The sequence below is a fragment of the Balaenoptera acutorostrata genome, chromosome 5 (genome assembly GCF_949987535.1).
Source record: "Balaenoptera acutorostrata chromosome 5, mBalAcu1.1, whole genome shotgun sequence".
Lineage (NCBI taxonomy): Eukaryota > Metazoa > Chordata > Mammalia > Artiodactyla > Balaenopteridae > Balaenoptera > Balaenoptera acutorostrata.
In genome coordinates, this window is record NC_080068.1 from 100,444,625 (window position 1) to 100,462,653 (window position 18,029).

General features: G+C 40.7%; 1 protein-coding gene across 1 annotated transcript; it reads left to right on the plus strand.

Annotated features, from left to right (window-relative positions):
• The first annotated feature begins 8,345 nt into the window (after window positions 1–8,345).
• LOC103021003 (fibroblast growth factor-binding protein 1) lies at window positions 8,346–9,164 on the plus strand. Its single transcript, XM_007167332.2, has one exon. It carries the CDS (start codon window positions 8,346–8,348, stop codon window positions 9,057–9,059), a length of 714 nt encoding a protein of 237 aa, XP_007167394.1. The 3' UTR covers window positions 9,060–9,164.
• Window positions 9,165–18,029: the final 8,865 nt, after the last annotated feature.

Genomic DNA, 18,029 nt, shown 5'->3' on the forward strand with positions numbered 1-18,029 from the left:
TTTTGAGATTCATCCATGTTGTTGCATGTATCAGTAGTTTATTGTTTTTTATTGCCTAGTAGTAGTACTCATTGTATGGATATACCACAGTTTATCTATTCACCTATTGATGAACATTTGAGTTATTTCTCACTTTTTTGTATTTCTCATTTTTAATTGATTTTTTATTGTGGTAAAATATATATAACTTAAAGCTTGTTATTTTAACCATATTAAAGTGTACAACTCAGTGGCATTAATTACATTCACAATGTTGTGTAACTATATATTACCATTACCTGTTTCCAAAACTTTTTCATTACCCCCAAACAGAAACTCTGTAAACATTAAACAATAACTCCCCATTCTCCCTTCCCCTCAGTCCCTAGTAACCTCTAATCTACTTTCTGTTTCTGTGAATTTGCCTATTCTGGATATTTCATATAAGTAGAATCATACATATTTGTCCTTTAGTGTCTGGCTTATTTCATTTAGCATAATGTTGTCGTGCTTCATTCATGTTGCAGCATGTAACAGAACTTCATTCTTTTTATGGCTGAATAATATTCCATTGCACATATATATATATATATATATATATGTATATATGTATTTTGTTCATTCATTCATCTGTTGGTGGACACTTAGGTTGTTTCCATGTTTCTTTTTTTTTTTTTTTTTTTTTTTGGCCAAGTTGAATATACATATAGTTTTATAAATGTAGAAGAAATACATGTCTACTTGCCTTATTTAATGTATAGATTAATGAATCACACATACATAGTTAAAATCACATGTAAAATCATGTTAATTTAAAAGTACTTTTTTTCACTGTGATTTAATGAAAAAAATTCTTTTAAAGAGTTTCATGCATCTTCAATATCATTGTCTTTGTCGTCACCAGGGCTACTTTTTGAGTTTTCTAACAGTTTTCCAGAGTACACCACTTTCATGACAGCACCTTTTGAACCCATGTATGGTGAAGACACTGGAGATTTCAACCCAAGTCACACATAACCGTTTGTATACTGTAACATTTGGTTTTGTTCGCACTGGTGCTGCTAATAATATACATGATTTCCACAGCTTAACCACCTACTCTCTTTTTCCACTCTTTTTTGCACTCAACATGTTTTATTGTGACTTGCATACAAAAGACTGTACACTACATATATGTAATATTTAAAGAACTATAATAAAATGAAGATCTGTGAACCCACCAACAGGAGAGCAGATAGAACATTACCAGTTCCAGTGTTTCTCCCTGACTTCATTCTTCTCACACATGTAGACTCTCACTCCATTCTGGACTTTGTAATTATTCCCTTATTTCTCTACGTAATTTTACCACATCTCTATCTGTGTGGCCTTATGTAAGATATCCTTTTTGTTTGTGCTCTTCACCAGCTTTATATAAATGTAACCATAGTGTATGTATTCTGTGACTTGCTTCTTTTTTTCAACGACATACTTTTGAGATTCATGCATCTTGATACATATTAACTGAATTCATTTTATTACTCATAGGACTCTAATTCTCAAGTATATTTATCCATTCTAGCGTTGATGGACATTTGGGAATGAACTTTTTTTTGCTATTTCAAATGATGCCACTAGAAACATTCTTGCACATGTGTACTCATCCACTTGTGCAGAGATTCTCCAGGGCACACACCAGGACTAAAATTACTGGGTAATGTGGCAGTACCAATTCGCACTGCCATTCCTCCACAACCTCACCCCCCTTTGCTATCTTTCTAGTTTCTACTTCCTAATTTTTGCTCATCTGATGCTTGAGAAAGGGTATCTTATTGTGGTTTTAATGTGCATTTATCTAGTACTAATGAGGATGAAAAACTTTTCACACGGTTAAGAGGCTACTCATTCTGTGAAATGTCTTAAGTCTTTTATCCATGTTCTGTGTTTTTTGGGGGTAATTTTCTTACTGATTTATGGGCACACTTTATATTTTCTGTATGTTAACCCTTTGTCAACCTTTTCCTTTTTGTGTCTTGTTAAGGAATCATCCCTTACCCCAAGCTTATTCTGTATTATCTCTTCGGTGCTCTATACATTTGCCTCTCACCTTCTAGGCTCTGGGTTAGGAGGGTGCTGAGTGTGTTAGGGGAATAGCAAGGAGGCCAGTGTGGCTGGAGTGGAGTAAATGGAGGAGGAGTGAGAGGTGAGGCAGAGTAATGGGAGCAACTTCACATGGGCTTTGAGGTCGAGGTCTCCTACTCTGAGTGAACCCATGAATAAGTTTTTAATGCACAAAATTTGTCCAAAAAATTAATATTGCTTTGACACAGTGACAAAGTATTTTGTCTGTATATGAGGTTATTTTTGAAGGAGGGACTAATTTGTGAGCAAATTTGACCTGATAAAATGTACAGTTAAGACTCACCACAGTACAAAATCGCACCCAATGATATATCTCTGATGACTGCGTCCACAGGGGCCAGCCCTCTAGGTCAAGGAACCACGTAGTAGTAACATGCATGAGAGTAAAATCAGCTTTTGAACTTCAAAATTATCAGAGACCAGACTGCCTAAGACATGTGTTCAACCACTTGTGTTCAGACTTTCTATGGAACCCCCAAAGGAAACCTGCTATCCATCATTTAAATCTGTGATGAAAAGAAGAATGACATAACCCAAATCTAATCACGAGAAAAACACCAGACAAATTCCGAATGGGGAACATTCTCAAAACCCCTGAGCGGCACTCCTGAAAACTGACGAGGTCATCAAAAACAAGGAACATCTGAGAAACCGTCACAACCAAGTGAGGCCTGAAGAGTCACGTCTATTAAATGTCACGTGGAATCTTGGATGGGTTCTTGGACAAAAAAAGACCATTAGGAGTTGAAAACATGTTCACACCAAAACCTGCACACAGATGTTTATAGCAGCTTTTTTCATAGTTGCCAAAACATTGGAGCAACTGAGATGTCCTCCAAGAAGTGAATGGATAAATAAACTGTGGTACAAACAGACAATGGAATATTATTCACTGCTAAAAAGAAATGAGCTATCAAGTCGGAAAAAGACACACAGGAACCTTAAGATCATATTACTGAGTGAAAGAAGTCAATCTGAAAAGAATAAATTCTGCACGATTCCAACTCTATGACCTTTGTGAAAGGCAGAACTATGGAGACAGTAAAAAGATGGGATATACCCAGCAGTTGCTGGGAGGGAGGGATGAATAGGTGGGGCACAGAGGATTTTTAGGGCAGTGAAGATACTATGTATGATACTATAATTGTGAAAACATGCCATTATATTTTCGTCAAAATCCATGGATTGTACAGCACCAAGAGTGAGCTACTATGAAAACTATGGACTTGCAGTAGTTATGATGTATCGAAGAAGGTTCATCACCTGTAACGATTGTACCGCTCTAGTGGAAGATATTGACAGCATGGGCAGCTGTGTTTGTGAAAGACAGGGTTGATATGGGAATTTTCTGTACTTTCCACTCAATTTTTCTGGGAACCAAAACTACTCTTAAAAATAAAGCCTATTGGGCTTCTCTGGTGGCTCAGTGGTTAAGAATCCGCCTGCCAATACAGGGGACACGGGTTCGAGCCCTGGTCCGGGAAGATCCCACATGCCGCGGAGCAACTAAGCCCGTGTGCCACAACTACTGAGCCTGCGCTCTAGAGCCCGTGAGCCACAACTACTGAAGCCCGTGCACCTGGAGCCTGTGCTCTGCAACAAGAGAAGCCACCGCAATGAGAAGCCTGAGCACTGCAACGAAGAACAGCCCCCGCTTGCCGCAACTAGAGAAAGCCCACGTGCAGCAACGAAGACCCAACGCAGCCAAAAATAAAATTAAATTAAAAAATTAAAAAAATAAAAATAAATCCTATTGATCATTTTTAAAAAGAACATTAGGTAAAAAGTAAGGAGGGCTGAACAAAATATGGACTTTAGTAAAAACATAGCAATATTGGTTCAATAGTTTTATAAATGTAGAATTATAATGCAAAAAGTCAATGATAGGGGAACCTGGGTGAAATGTAGGGCAAAGGAACTGTCTTTGCAAACATTTTTTAAAGGTAATACTATTCTAATATTTTTAAATATATATATATTAAAGAGAGAGAAGTTTACAATTTATCAAAGTGTGGGTACATTACTTTGTTTTTAATAAAAATATTAGAAGTGGCCTCCATTTAGTCTTTCTCTAATTGTATGTCATCTGTACCACAAGGATCCAGAGTCAATTCTCCAGGAGTCAGGGAACCCCTCAGTCCTGGTAGTATGGGGAGGTGGGGAGAACCTGTAGTGGGCAGCCTTCCTGGGGCTCCAAACCTGCTTCTGTTCCCCAGTGCACTGTAGTGCAAGTGTATCATTTCCTCAGTATATCGAGCTGTGAGTTAATGTGTGGACACATCCTTAGCACAATGCTGGCACGCTGTAAACACTCACTGGAGGAGTGACAGTCTATTTCTCTCTATGAACATCCATAAAAAGAGGGACATGGGGAAGGATCAGGGGACAAATGACACCAACAGATAGATGATATTTGATCTGGATCTTGAAGGATGAGCCAATGTGTTCCTGGCAAAGTAGGACTGGAAGGGCATTCCGAGTAAAGGGAACAGCAGGAGCAAAAGCAGGAAGGGCACAAGCTCACCAAGTATTTAGGAGATGGTGGGTGAGGGGTTTAGTGTGGCCAGATTGGACTGTGTGTGTGTGTGTGTGTGTGTGTGTGTGTGTGTCTAGACTTGAGTTTGAAATAACAGGCTGAGCTAACAGGGAGAGGGCTACACAGCCTGGTCTAATATTGTGTCCCCTGTTTGGAAAAGAAAGGTCAAGGCAGAAGTTGGGAAGGGATCACAGGAAGGCCAAAGGTCCATGGGAAGCTGGTGGGGGAAGTTCCATGTTCCCTGCCAAAGCTTAGAGTCACTTCTCAGAAAAGATCCTGGAGTCCACATGTTTCCTTCTAAATTTGCTTTGTGTTCTGACCTACAGTCTTTATCCAGAAACAATCTGGCTGCCACTTGAGGATCAAGATGATTTTCTTGTTTTACAGGAGACTACCTTGGTCTATATCTCCTTGTGGAACAAAGCAGCTTTGTCTTGCTTGGGTCCAAATAATCCCTCAAAATACCACAATGTGAGTGCCTGTTTGTGCAGGTCATGGTTCAATAACGTGTTTGTCAGAACAGTGGGAATGGATCTCCGGGTGAGCCAATTTTACATGAGGCGTGGAGTTTGGGGAAATAACCTACTTTGAAGGAATTCATGAAGAAACCCATTGAACCACTGAATGAACCAGTCAACATCCACAACTCTGTGACCTTGGATTATTGAACAGGTGGAACTTGGATGGAATCCAAGCACCGTTACAACTTTTTGTATCTTTTGTTTTAGAAAATTTCAGTTAGAAGCCAATTCCAGGTACACACATCTGGAAGTTGGGAATCTCTTAAAAGTTCATGAAATGTCCATTTTTTAAAAAAATGTGTATGTGAAAAAAATTCATTAGGTCTGAAGATACTGACCTCCATGCCAACATGTTTTCAGTCACCTGGCACTGAATGTTGACATTTAGGTATCAGGAACTACACAGTTTGCCTCAGTCCCCACCACTCCTTATTGTTCCTGCCCCAAAGGCAAAGGTCACTTGCCATTTATTATTATTATAGCTCTTGTGCTACTGTTTTCCTTACAGCTGAGTCAAGAAGAAAATGAACAGTTTCTTATGCTCAAACATCATGAAAAGTAAAGTAACAAAATATAGTGAGGTCCACATCTTTGTGGAAGTGAGTTCTTTTTATATGCTCAACATGGAAACAAAATATATCTGTTTTTAAAGAATACAACTGAAGGCCATCTTATGAACCAAATCTGTTCTGCCCCACTTGATGTTAATAGCTCAGCCTCCTAAAAAATTTAGTTTGAAACCCTAAATGAGGTACTGTTATTGTCAGCTATCAATAGATGAACAAATGGAGGGTAGAGAAGTCAAGATCACAGCTAAATAAATGCTGTATCCAGGGTTCCACTAGGTCATCCTGCTACTAGACTCTGCCTAGAGAAGGCTCACCAGAGTGAGGTCCCCACCCGTGACCAAAAGGTGAATACTTTTAACAAAAACCCAGATCAGGAATTTCCTCTTTACCAGCCTCTCAAGGCCCGAGGCTTCCTCTGCCCACACAGTAACTTCAGGTGCTTCAGAGAAAACAGGAATTCAGACACTGAGATGGTTTCCCCAGCTCACTTCACCAAATGTTTACAGAGTGTCAGGTAAGAAGAGATCAGACAGTGGGGCCCAGGAGTCCAGGCTTTCAACTCTAGGCTCCTCATCCTCCTGGTCCTGTGACCTTGGACCAGCCCTGAATGTCTCCAAGCTCCAATAATCCATCTGTAAAATGGGATGAATTATATGTTACCATATCATGGAGGGGCTGTGATGAGAATTAAGGGAAAGCTTTGAGTAAAATGGACCTATTGTTTATAACTTCCCCCACAGATTTTGCTGTTGGAATCCTCATCCCTTCATGGAGGGTCTTTGCAAGGCTGAGGTGTCCTCCTCAACTGGCTGCCAGGGGAAAGGAAAAGGGCTTGGAAGAACCAGGTCTAATGCCATGCATGTAACCCGCCTCCCACAGGATTACACCAACCACTTTCCCTGTAGGAACTGGCTCTCTCTGAAGGGGTGTGGCTGGGAGGAGTGTGAATAAAGCTACACAAGTATATGAGCTGTAAAAAACCCTGTCTGCCTGGGCTCTTATATAAAGGGCCTTCATTGCCTCACTGCAGATGAGACAGCAGTAAGCCTTCAAGCTCCCTCTCACATCTGGATCGTACTGGACCTGCAAACTCAGAACAAGGTAAGAGCCTGGCTTTCTTAAGAGTTTCATTACTCACAGTTTGTGACTGTCTCCCCTTTATCAGTCCTAAAGAGAGGCCATATGCCCAGGGTAGAATGAGATCAGACTTAGACCTGCTTCTTTTTAAACAAAATTCTATGTTCTTTTCAAATGGAGCACTGATAACATGAGTTATCGTCATAAACTAAGCCAAACCAAATGAGTTGTTCATAATTGCTTTTTTATTTCTTGCCAATATTTTCTGAAAGGCAGAGTAAGGTGAAGGCAAGAGGTATTCAATGAGGAAGGGGTGGTATAAAGAACCGGAGACAGAAGTTCTGGCTGCCTGTCCCAGCTTTGTCACTTGCCCACTATGGGACCTTGAGCAATTTATTTACCAGTCTGAACCTAACTGTCGCATCTGTAACCTGGTGGTGATGGATTATTACCTACCAGGAAGGGCTCTTGTGCTAATTAACAAGGTGAGAATGAAATACAGGTCAAGTGCTCTGGCACATAGTCGGTGTCAAATAGAAATGCTAATTCTCTTCTTTGAAATGTGGTTTTTGTTACCCACCTGATAAAATCTATGCAGTTTAGTGTAGCAGTTAAGGTCATCCTATTTATGAAATGATTTATTTTTGAAAGCATTGATTGAGGACTTTCTCTATGCCAGGCACAGTGCCTCAACAGTCTAAATGCTCTGATAGAAATTCACCTCTATTCCCCTGGTTCACTTTGCCCAGTCAGTTCGGATGACCTACCCCTCCTTCATGCCTTTCCTTAGGCTCTTACTGAATCCCAAATACCCCTCCTCACAAACCCACCCATCTCAGAATGTCGAAGCCTCATGCGTGTTTAACCTTGGGTCAAGCATCACCTTTCATGTCACTTACCATGTCCTTTCTCATTGTGTGGTCATCTGAGTCCATGTAGGACAGTGAGATAGAAATTCAGTCCACCACAGCTGGAAGAGAGTTGACAATTATCTCATCCAGCATCTTGATTTCCAGATAAAGGAGCTGAGACCCAGAGTGGGAGAGTGACTTGCCCAAGATCAAGTTGGGGACCCAGTTGGGACAGACTCCTGATCAATGCTATTTAGATTCCCCAAAGAGTTGCCTCTAAGTTTTTAAGATGTGAGACTTTCTTTTTCACCTTGATAAATTCAACATCTAGTCTAGTGCACAGCCAGTAGTAGGTGCCCCACGAATGCTTACTGACTGGTGAATGAAGGAGTGAGGAGTAACTAAGTGAGTGGATGAGGGAGTGAGAGTTAATGAGGTACAGAGGGTGGGGAAGAATGAATGAAGAGTAGGAAGTTTCTGACATTCAAGACTCAAGTCAAGCAGACATGCGAATACACAGGCTGCTTGTCCACTAAGTCCAGGAAACAGAAGGTTCCTTGATCTCACTCCGAAGCAGGCAGCCATGTGTCAGGCTGGAGGGAGGGTCATCTCGCAGCCTAATGCTGCTGAACTGCTGCCCAGCACTGACTCACCTGCCTTTTGTCAGACAGGTTCCCACCAAGCTGAAGCCATGAGGATCCACAGCCTCGCCCTGCTCTCCTTCCTCCTTCTGGCTGCTCCAAAGCTCTCGGTGGAGGCCAAAAAGGAAGGGAGGAATAGACAGGGCAACAAAGTCAGCACAGATAAACTGCATACTCTAGGCACGCCCCAGACTGAGGCAAGCAGCAAGCCACCCAAGCGCCTGACCAAAGGCAAGTTCATCACCCAAGACCATGCCGACTGCAGATGGGTGGTGACCAAGCAGGAGGAGGGCATTGCCCTGAAGGTCGAGTGCACCCGACAGGACAATGAGTTTTCCTGTTTCTTCACCGGCAATCCAACCTCATGCCTAGAATCAGACAAAAAGAATGCCTACTGGAAACAAATTGGCCGGAATCTGCGTTCGCAGAAGGTCATCTGTGGTGATGCCAAGAGCATCCTGAAGACCAGGGTGTGCAGAAAGAAGTTTCCAGAATCCAATCTCAAGCTGGTTAACTCCACTCTGATTAAGATCAAGAAGCCCAGCCAGGAGTTAATGGAGCCGTCTCCCAAGGAGCAGAGCAAGGCCAAAGTGACCACCCCCACCAGCCCAGCAAAGACCCAGACCATGAACACCAAAGATCCTGAGTGTGTGGAAGACCCAGACTTGGTAAACCAGAGGAAGACGGCCCTGGAGTACTGTGGGGAGCCCTGGAGCTCTTTCTGCAAATTCTTCGTGTCCATGGTACAGGGCAGTTCATGCTAATGAGGTCAAAAGGGAACAGAGTCCATTAGGAGGTGTCACGTCAAAGCCCTTCCATATGCTGTAAAGATCTCCCAGTTCCCTGTAAGATGAACATTTGTGCTGTAGGAGTGCAATGGATTATTTAAACAGATTTTATAATTTTTGTTTCTGTATTTTGGAATTTGTTTTATATTCATTTCCTTACATGTGATTTTAAGAGGCTGTTGACCTCTATATGTTTCCATGGCCCACAAAGCTATGTTTCTATGGGCAGTAAGGACCACTCTTTGAGCTGAATGAGCCAGAGTGATGATTTCAGTGCAATGCTCTTTCTGCCCAATTACCAAATATAATAAAGCTCTGTGCGTTTTTCAGGAATATGTTCAACCATTGTTTGGTTTCTCTATGTTGGTTCCAATGAACTCATAAACTGGTCCTCATATATCAGTAGAAAAAAATCCTGTTCACCACTCATCCCAAATCATCCCATAAGGTGGCCCATTCCTGAATCCCTATCTTCATACTTTCATGCTTTGGTCTGTGGTGTTTGATACTTACTGAACTGATTTCAAGTGGGACACCTGGAGCATAATGTGATGAAGACACCTGTCAGGGGCTCACAGACGGTAAGAGGGGAGGCAGGATTTGAACCCAGGCTAGAGGAACACCCTCCACTGATTCAAGTCCGGGCTGCCCATGACCACTCGCCATATGTGGGACTCCTGACCTCGGGGAGCTCATTTCAGGCCTAGATGGGTCTAGGTAAGTACAGCGCCCTGAGATGAAGACTCCAACACAAGGGGGAAAGGCAGGGCAGAAAACCAGAGAGAAAAGGCAGAAACTTCTGGAAGATCTCAGGTTGAGCTTCACAGAAGAGGTGATACTGGAGTTGGAATTTGGAGAGAGTATCTTTAGGTAGGAAATGGGCAGAATGGAGGCACAGTAGGCAGATGACAGATGTATGAAAGCAAAGAGATGAGAAAAATCCTAAAAGATGGGAAAGGCCACATGGGTAGAAGGTGGTGGGATGCAGGGGTGACATTGCTGTTAGTCATTTACATGTTAGTCTGAAAGATCTCAAAGGGTTTGAATTCAAGAGCTGGGGAGAGAGAAGGATGTAGCCCCAGTGTCGTGTCACAATTCCACAAAGAACAAAAAGCGAGGAGCAGAAGTTGGTAAAAGTACTGTTCTCTGGAGTCTTTATAGAGTTGATGTCAGGGAGGAATGGCAGATGGGGTGGAAGAGGGGCCTCCTGCACTCACCAGCCTACCAGGACCTACATGGAGGGTTGTCAATGACCACCCAGAGTGTGACAGCATCAGAGTACGTTTGGATATCATCCTCAACATCATCAACACTAATAGTTCTCTCTCACTCACTATGCACCAGGCACTGTGCTAAGCACTTTTTGATGCTGGAAAAAGGAAGAAGAAAGAAAGAAAAAAGGAGGGAAGGAAGGGAGAAAGGAAGGGCAACAATGGGGAGCAGAATAATAATAATAAAAGTCTATTGATAGTATTATTGGATTGCTTAAACCAAGGCAATCCAGAAGCTGCTCTATCTTCAGACTTTGCAATTACCCAGGTTAATGAATCACCTTACCGTTAAACTTTTTTTAACGGGGATAATGTAATCAGCTTTAGAGCTGTTGTAAGATGCTCATTGGTCAATAAATCTAAAGCACCCGGTGCCCCATGGCTTACATAATGGATATTCAACACATCTGACCGTCTAAAGTCCGTGGCACAAGAATGGCTTGTGGATGTAGCTCAGAACTTCCTTATGTAAACTCTTAAAAGTGGAAGTTTTCTTTTTTCTAACACAATAAGCAAAGGGTAACAACCATTATCTATCGGTTGTATGTGCCTGTGGCTTTGCCCCATTCTCTCTCCTTTTTTTTAAAGATATCTTGATTTATTAATGATAATTGAAAATTACAATAAAAACACATTGTAACAAGGAAATATCCCAGAAAGAATTTTTGAAATCAAAGATATAAGAAGAAAAGAGAGAATATATAAGAAAATAAGAAGATCAGTCTAGAACCTTGCTACTCAAGGTGTGGTTGCAGACCAGAAGTATTGACATCTCTTGGTACCTTGTCAGATATAAAGATTCTCAGGCCCCATTCCAGATCTATTAAGTTGAAATCTGCATTTTAATAAGATCCCCAGGTGATTTGGGTGCACACTAAATTTGGAGAAATTTATCTACGAGACCAATATATTAGCTAGGATGCTTTTGGTTTCAAGTACAAGAAAACATAAGGATAGTTTGGGGTTTTTTTAGCAACTTTATTGGAGTATAATTGCTTTACAATGGTGTGTTAGTTTCTGCTTTATAACAAAGTTAATCAGCTATACATATACATATATCACCAATTCTCCTCCCTCTTGTGTCTCCCTCCCACCCTCCCTATCCCACCCCTCTAGGTGATCACAAAGCACCAAGGTGATCTCCCTGTGCTATATGTTTGCTTCCCACTAACTGTCTATTTTACATTTGGTAGTGTATATATGTCCATGCCACTCTCTCACTTCGTCCCAGCTTACCCTTCCCCCTCCCTGTGTCCTCAAGCCCATCTCTACATCTGTGTCTTTATTCCTGTCCTGTCCCTAGGTTCTTCATAACTGTTATTTTTTATTTTTTTAGATTCCATATATATGTGTTAGCATACGGTATTTATTTTTCTTTTTCTGACTTACTTCACTCTGTATGACAGTCTCTAGGTCCATCCACCTCACTACAAACAACTCAATTTTGTTTCTTTTTATGGCTGAGTAATATTCCATTGTATATATGTGCCACATCTTCTTAACCCATTCATCTGTCGATGGACACTTAGGTTGCTTCCATATCCTGGCTATTGTAAATAGTGCTGCAATGAACATTGTGGCACATGACTCTTTTTGAATTATGGTTTTCTCAGGGTATATGCCCAGTAGTGGGATTGCTGGGTCATGTGGTAGTTCTATTTTAAGTTTTTTAAGAAACTTCCATACTGTTCTCCATAGTGGCTGTATCAATTTACATTCCCACCAACAGTGCAAGAGGGTTCCCCTTTCTCCACACCCTCTCCAGCATTTATTGTTTCTAGATTTTTTGATGATGACCATTCTGACCGGTGTGAGATGATATCTCATTGTAGTTTTGATTTGCATTTCTCTAATGATTAGTGATGATGAGGAACCTTTCATGTGTTTGTTGGCAATCTGTATATCTTCTTCGGAGAAATGTCTGTTTAGGTCTTCTGCCCATTTTTAGATTGGGTTGTTTGTTTTTTTGATATTGAGCTGCATGAGTTGCTTATAAATTTTGGAGATTAATCCTTTGTCAGTTGCTTCGTTTGCAAATATTTTCTCCCATTCTGAGGGTTGTCTTTTTGTCTTGTTTATGGTTTCCTTTGTTGTGCAAAAGCTTTTAAGTTTCATTAGGTCCCATTTGTTTACTTTTGTTTTTATTTCTATTTCTCTAGGAGGTGGGTCAAAAAGGATCTTGCTGTGATTTATGTCCTAGAGTGTTCTGCCTATGTTTTCCTCTAAGAGTTTTATAGTGTCTGGCCTTACATTAAGTCTTTAATCCATTTTGAGTTTATTTGTGTGTATGGTGTTAGGGAGTGTTCTAATTTCATTCTTTTACCTGTAGCAGTCCAGCTTTCCCAGCACCACTTATTAAAGAGGCTGTCTTTTCTCCATTGTATATTCTTGCCTCCTTTATCAAAAATAAGGTGACCATATGTGCATGGGTTTGACTCTGGGTTTTCTATCCTGTTCCATTGATCTATATTTCTGTTTTTGTGCCAGTACCATACTGTCTTGATTACTGTAGCTTTGTAGTATAGTCTGAAGTCCAGGAGCCTGATTCCTCCAGCTCCATTTCTCATTCTCAAGATTGCTTTGGCTATTTCAGATCTTTTGTGTTGCCATACAAATCGTGAAATTTTTTGTTCTAGTTCTGTGAAAAATGCCATTGGTAGTTTGATAGGGATTGCATTGAATCTGTAGATTGCTTTGGGTAGTAGAGTCATTTTCATAATGTTGATTCTTCCAATCCAAGAACATGGTATATCTCTCCATCTGTTTGTATCATCTTTAATTTCTTTCATCAGTGTCTTATAGTTTTCTGCATACAGGTCTTTTGTCTCCTTAGGTATGTTAATTCCTAGGTATTTTATTCTTTTTGTTGCAGTGGTGAATGGGAGTGTTTCCTTAATTTCTCTTTGAGATTTTTCATCATTAGCGTATAGGCATGCAAGAGATTTCTGTTCATTAATTTTATATCCTGCTACTTTACCAAATTCATTGATTAGCTCTAGTAGTTTTCTGATAGCATCTTTAGGATTCTCTGTGTATAATATCATGTCATCTGCAAACAATGACAGCTTTACTTTTCTTTTCCGATTTGGATTCCTTTTATTTCCTTTTCTTCTCTGATTGCTGTGGCTAAAATTTCCAAAACTATGTTGAATAATAGTGGTGAGAGTGGACAACCTTGTCTTGTTCCTGATCTTAGAGGAAATGGTTTTCAGTTTTTCACCATTGAGAACGATGTTGGCTATGAGTTTGACATATATGGCGTTTATTATGTTGAGGCAAGTTCCCTCTATGCCTACTTTCTGGAGGGTGTTTATCATAAATGAGTGTTGAATTTTGTTGAAAACACTCTCTGCATCTATTGAGATGATCATATGGTTTCTCTCCTTCAATTTGTTAATATGGTGTATCACATTGATTGATTTGCGTATATTGAAGAATCCTTGCATTCTTGGGATAAACCCCATTTGATCATGGTGTATGATCCATTTAATGTGCTGTTGCATTCTGTTTGCTAGTATTTTGTTCAGGATTTTTGCATCTATGTTCATCAGTGATATTGGCCTATAGTTTTCTTTCTTTGTGACATCTTTGTCTGGTTTTGGTATCAGGGTGATGGTGGCCTTGTAGAATGAGTTTGGGAGTGTTCCTCCCTCTGCTATATTTTGGAAGAGTTTGAGAAGGATAGGTGTTAGCTCTTCTCTAAGTGTTTGATTGAATTTGCCTGTGAAGCCATCTGGTCCTGGGCTTTTGTTTGTTGGAAGATTTTTAATCACAGTTTCAATTTCAGTGCCTGTGATTGGTCTGTTTATATCTTCTATTTCTTCCTGGTTCAGTCTCGGAAGGTTGTGCTTTTCTAAGAATTTGTCCATTTCTTCCAGGTTGTCCATTTTATTGGCATATAGTTGCTTGTAGTAATCTCTCATGATCCTTTGTATTTCTGCAGTGTCAGTTGTTACTTCTCCTTTTTCATTTCTAATTCTGTTGATTTGAGTCTTCTCCCTTTTTTTCTTGATGAGTCTGGCTAATGGTGTATCAATTTTGTTTATCTTCCCAAAGAACCAGCTTTTGTTTTATTGATCTTTGCTATCGTTTCCTTCATTTCTTTTTCATTTATTTCTGATCTGATCTTTCTGATTTCTTTCCTTGTGCTAACTTTGGGGGTTTTTTGTTCTTCTTTCTCTAATTGCTTTAGGTGTAAGGTTAGGTTGTTTATTTGAGATGTTTCCTGTTTCTTGCGGTAGGATTGTATTGCTGTAAACTTCCCTCTTAGAACTGCTTTTGCTGCAGCCCATAGGCTTTGGGTCATCATGTTTTCACTGTCATTTGTTTCTAGGTATTTTTTGACTTCCTCTTTGATTTCTTCAGTGATCTCTTCATTATTAAGTATTGTATTGTTTAGCCTCCACGTGTTAGTATTTTTTAGATATTTTCCTGTAATTCATATCTAGTCTCATAGCATTGTGGTCAGACAAGATACTTGATATGATATCAATTTTCTTAAATTTACCAAGGCTTGATTTGTGACCCAAGATATGATCTATCCGGAGAATGTTCCATGAGCACTTGAGAAGAAAGTGTATTCTGTTGTTTTTGGATGGAATGTCCTACAAATATCAATTAAGTACATCTTGTTTAATGTATCATTTAAAGCTTTGTTTCCTTATTTATTTTCATTTTGGACGATCTGTCCATTGGTGAAAGCGGGGTGTTAAAGTCCCCTACTATGATTGTGTTACTGTCACTTTCCCCTTTTATGGCTGTTAGCATTTGCCTTATGTATTGAGGTGCTGCTATGTTGGGTGCATAAATATTTACAATTGTTATATCTTCTTCTTGGATTGATCCCTTGATCATTATGTAGTGTCCTTCTTTGTCTCTTGTAATAGTCTTTATTTTAAAGTCAGTTTTGTCTGATATGAGATTGCTACTCCAGCTTTCTTTTGATTTCCATTTGCATGGACTATCTTTTTCCATCCCCTCACTTTCAGTCTGTATGTGTCCCTAGGTCTGAAGTGGGTCTCTTGTAGACAGCATATATACGGGTCTTGTTTTTGTAGCCATTCAGCCAGTCTATGTCTTTTGGTGGGAGCATTTAATCCCTTTACATCAAGGTTATTATCAATATGTATGTTCTTATTACCATTTTCTTAATTGTTTTGGGTTTTTCATTGTAGGTCTTTTCCTTTTCTTGTGTTTCCTGCCTAGAGAAGTCCCTTTAGCATTTGTTGTAAAGCTGGTTTGGTGGTGCTGAATTCTCTTAGCTTTTGCTTGTCTGTAAAGGTTTTAATTTCTCTGTTGAATCTGAATGAGCTCCTTGCTGGGTAGAGTAATCTTGGTTGTAGGTTTCTTCCTTTCATCACTTTGAATATGTCTTACCACTCCCTTCTGGCTTGCAGAGTTTCTGCTGAAGGTTCAGCTGTTAACCTTATGGGGATTCCCTTGTACGTTATTTGTTGTTTTTCCCTTGCTGCTTTTAATATTTTTTCTTTGCATTTAATTTTTGGTAGTTTTATTAATATGTGTCTTGGCATGTTTCTCCTTGGATTTGTCCTGTATGGGACTCTGCGCTTCCTGGACTTGATAGACTATTTCCTTTCCCATATTAGGGAAGTTTTCAACTATAATCTCTTCAAATATTTTCTCAGTCCCTTTCTTTTTCTCTTCTTCTTCTTCGACCCCTATAATTCAAATGTTGGTGCATTTAAGGTTGTCGCAGAGGTCTCTGAGACTGTCCTCAATTCATTTCATTCTTTTTTCTTTATTCTGCTCTGCAGTAGTTATTTCCACTATTTTATCTTCCAGGTCACTTATCCGTTCTTCTGCCTCAGTTATTCTGATATTGATTCCTTCTAGAGAATTTTAAATTTCATTTATTTTATTGTTCATCATTGTTTGTTTGCTTTTTCATTCTTTTAGGTCCTTGTTAAACGTTTCTTGTACATTCTTCATTCTATTTGCAAGATTTTGGATCATCTTTATTATCATTACTCTGAATTCTTTTTCAGGTAGACTGCCTATTTCCTCTTCATTTGTTTGATCTGGTGGGTTTTTACCTTGCTCCTTCATCTGCTGTGTTTTTCTCTGTCTTCTCATTTTGCTTAACTTACTGTGTTTGGGGTCTCCTTTTTGCAGGCTGCAGGTTCATAGTTCCCGTTTTTTTTGGTGTCTGCCCCCAGTCGCTAAGGTTAGTTCAGTGGGTTGTGTCTGATTCCTGGTGGAGGGGACTGGTGCCTGTGTTCTGGTGGATGAGGCTGGATCTTGTCTTTCTGGTGAGCATGACCACGTCCAGTGGTGTGTTTTGGGGTGTCTGTGGCCTTATTATGATTTTAGGCAGCCTCTCTGCTAATGGATGGTGTTGTGTTCCTCTCTTGCTAGTTGTTTGGCATAAGGTGTCCAGCACTGTAGTTTGCTGGTTGTTGAGTGGAGCTGGGTTTTAGCCTTGAGATGGAGATCTCTGGGAGAGCTTTTGCCGTTTGATATTACATGGAGCTGGGAGGTCTCTGGTGGACCAATGTCCTGAACTCGGCTCTCCCACCTCAGAGGCACAGGCCTGACACCCGGCTGGAGCACCAAGGCCCTGTCAGCCACACAGCTTTTGGGAAGTCTGGGGTTTTCTGCCAGCATTCATTTGGTGTTCTGTAGGAGTTGTTCCACGTGTAGATGTATTTCTGATGTATTTGTGGGAAGAAAGGTGATCTCCATGTCTTACTCCTCTGCCATCTTAAAGGTCTCCCTGCCCCGTTCTCTTTTTTGCTCCCAATCAACTAACCCGTAGGTGTTTCATCCTCATTTTCTAGATGAGGAAACTGAGGCTCAGAGAAGCTGAACCACTTGCCAGGGTCACAAAGCCTGGGAGAGGCTGAGCCTAGGGAGAAGGCAGGTCTGGAAGCCCCCAAGCCCTTTCTGCCTCTGCAGCTCAGGATTTCTTCACTGGGTGAGAGAAGAGGGACATTTGTGGTCTTTAGATGTGGCCAAGCCATAAAGCAGGATGAGCAGGATGCATCTGCCCCTTCCATGTGTACAGCCCTTCTATGTACTTACAAAGAGAAAGTTCCAGAAGCTCAAGCTTCCATTCGTGCACAGTCTTTCGTCATAGTCACATCCTGGGGGGATGTTTTTAAAACACAATAAAAAATTTAAAAAGACAACACAGACTTTACACAAGCTTTTATCCAACTTGGCACTCTGTATTTTCTCTCTGAAGGCTTTCTGCATATGAAGTGAAGGAGCCAGAGTGTGTGCGGGGTGTGTGTATGTGTGTGTGTGTGTGTGTGCGTGTGTGTATGTGTGGTGTCCCTATAGGAATTATTCCCTTGGTAACAAAACACAGGAAGCTCTCAGGTGGGTAAGAAGTGCTGAGGGGTGGAAATTCTGCATCCCCTAAAGCTGCTCAGTGATGGGAATGTCTTGTATTCCTTATAAAACTACATCTCAGCAGAAAAAAAAGAAACAGGGCCTCTTCCCTCCATTGGCTCTGGCTCTGTGTTTTGATAACTCACAACAAAACCAATGTCGACTTGAACCTCTGGAATCCAGTACATGTCACCTGGCATCCTACCCAGCCACCTCTTTCCCCAGCCTCCCTTCTAAATTGTTTTTGGCAGGACAAGCAAAGGAGGCAAAAGTGTTTGGGGCTGACAGCTCCCATGCAAATACAAGGCCAGGCATCACTTGT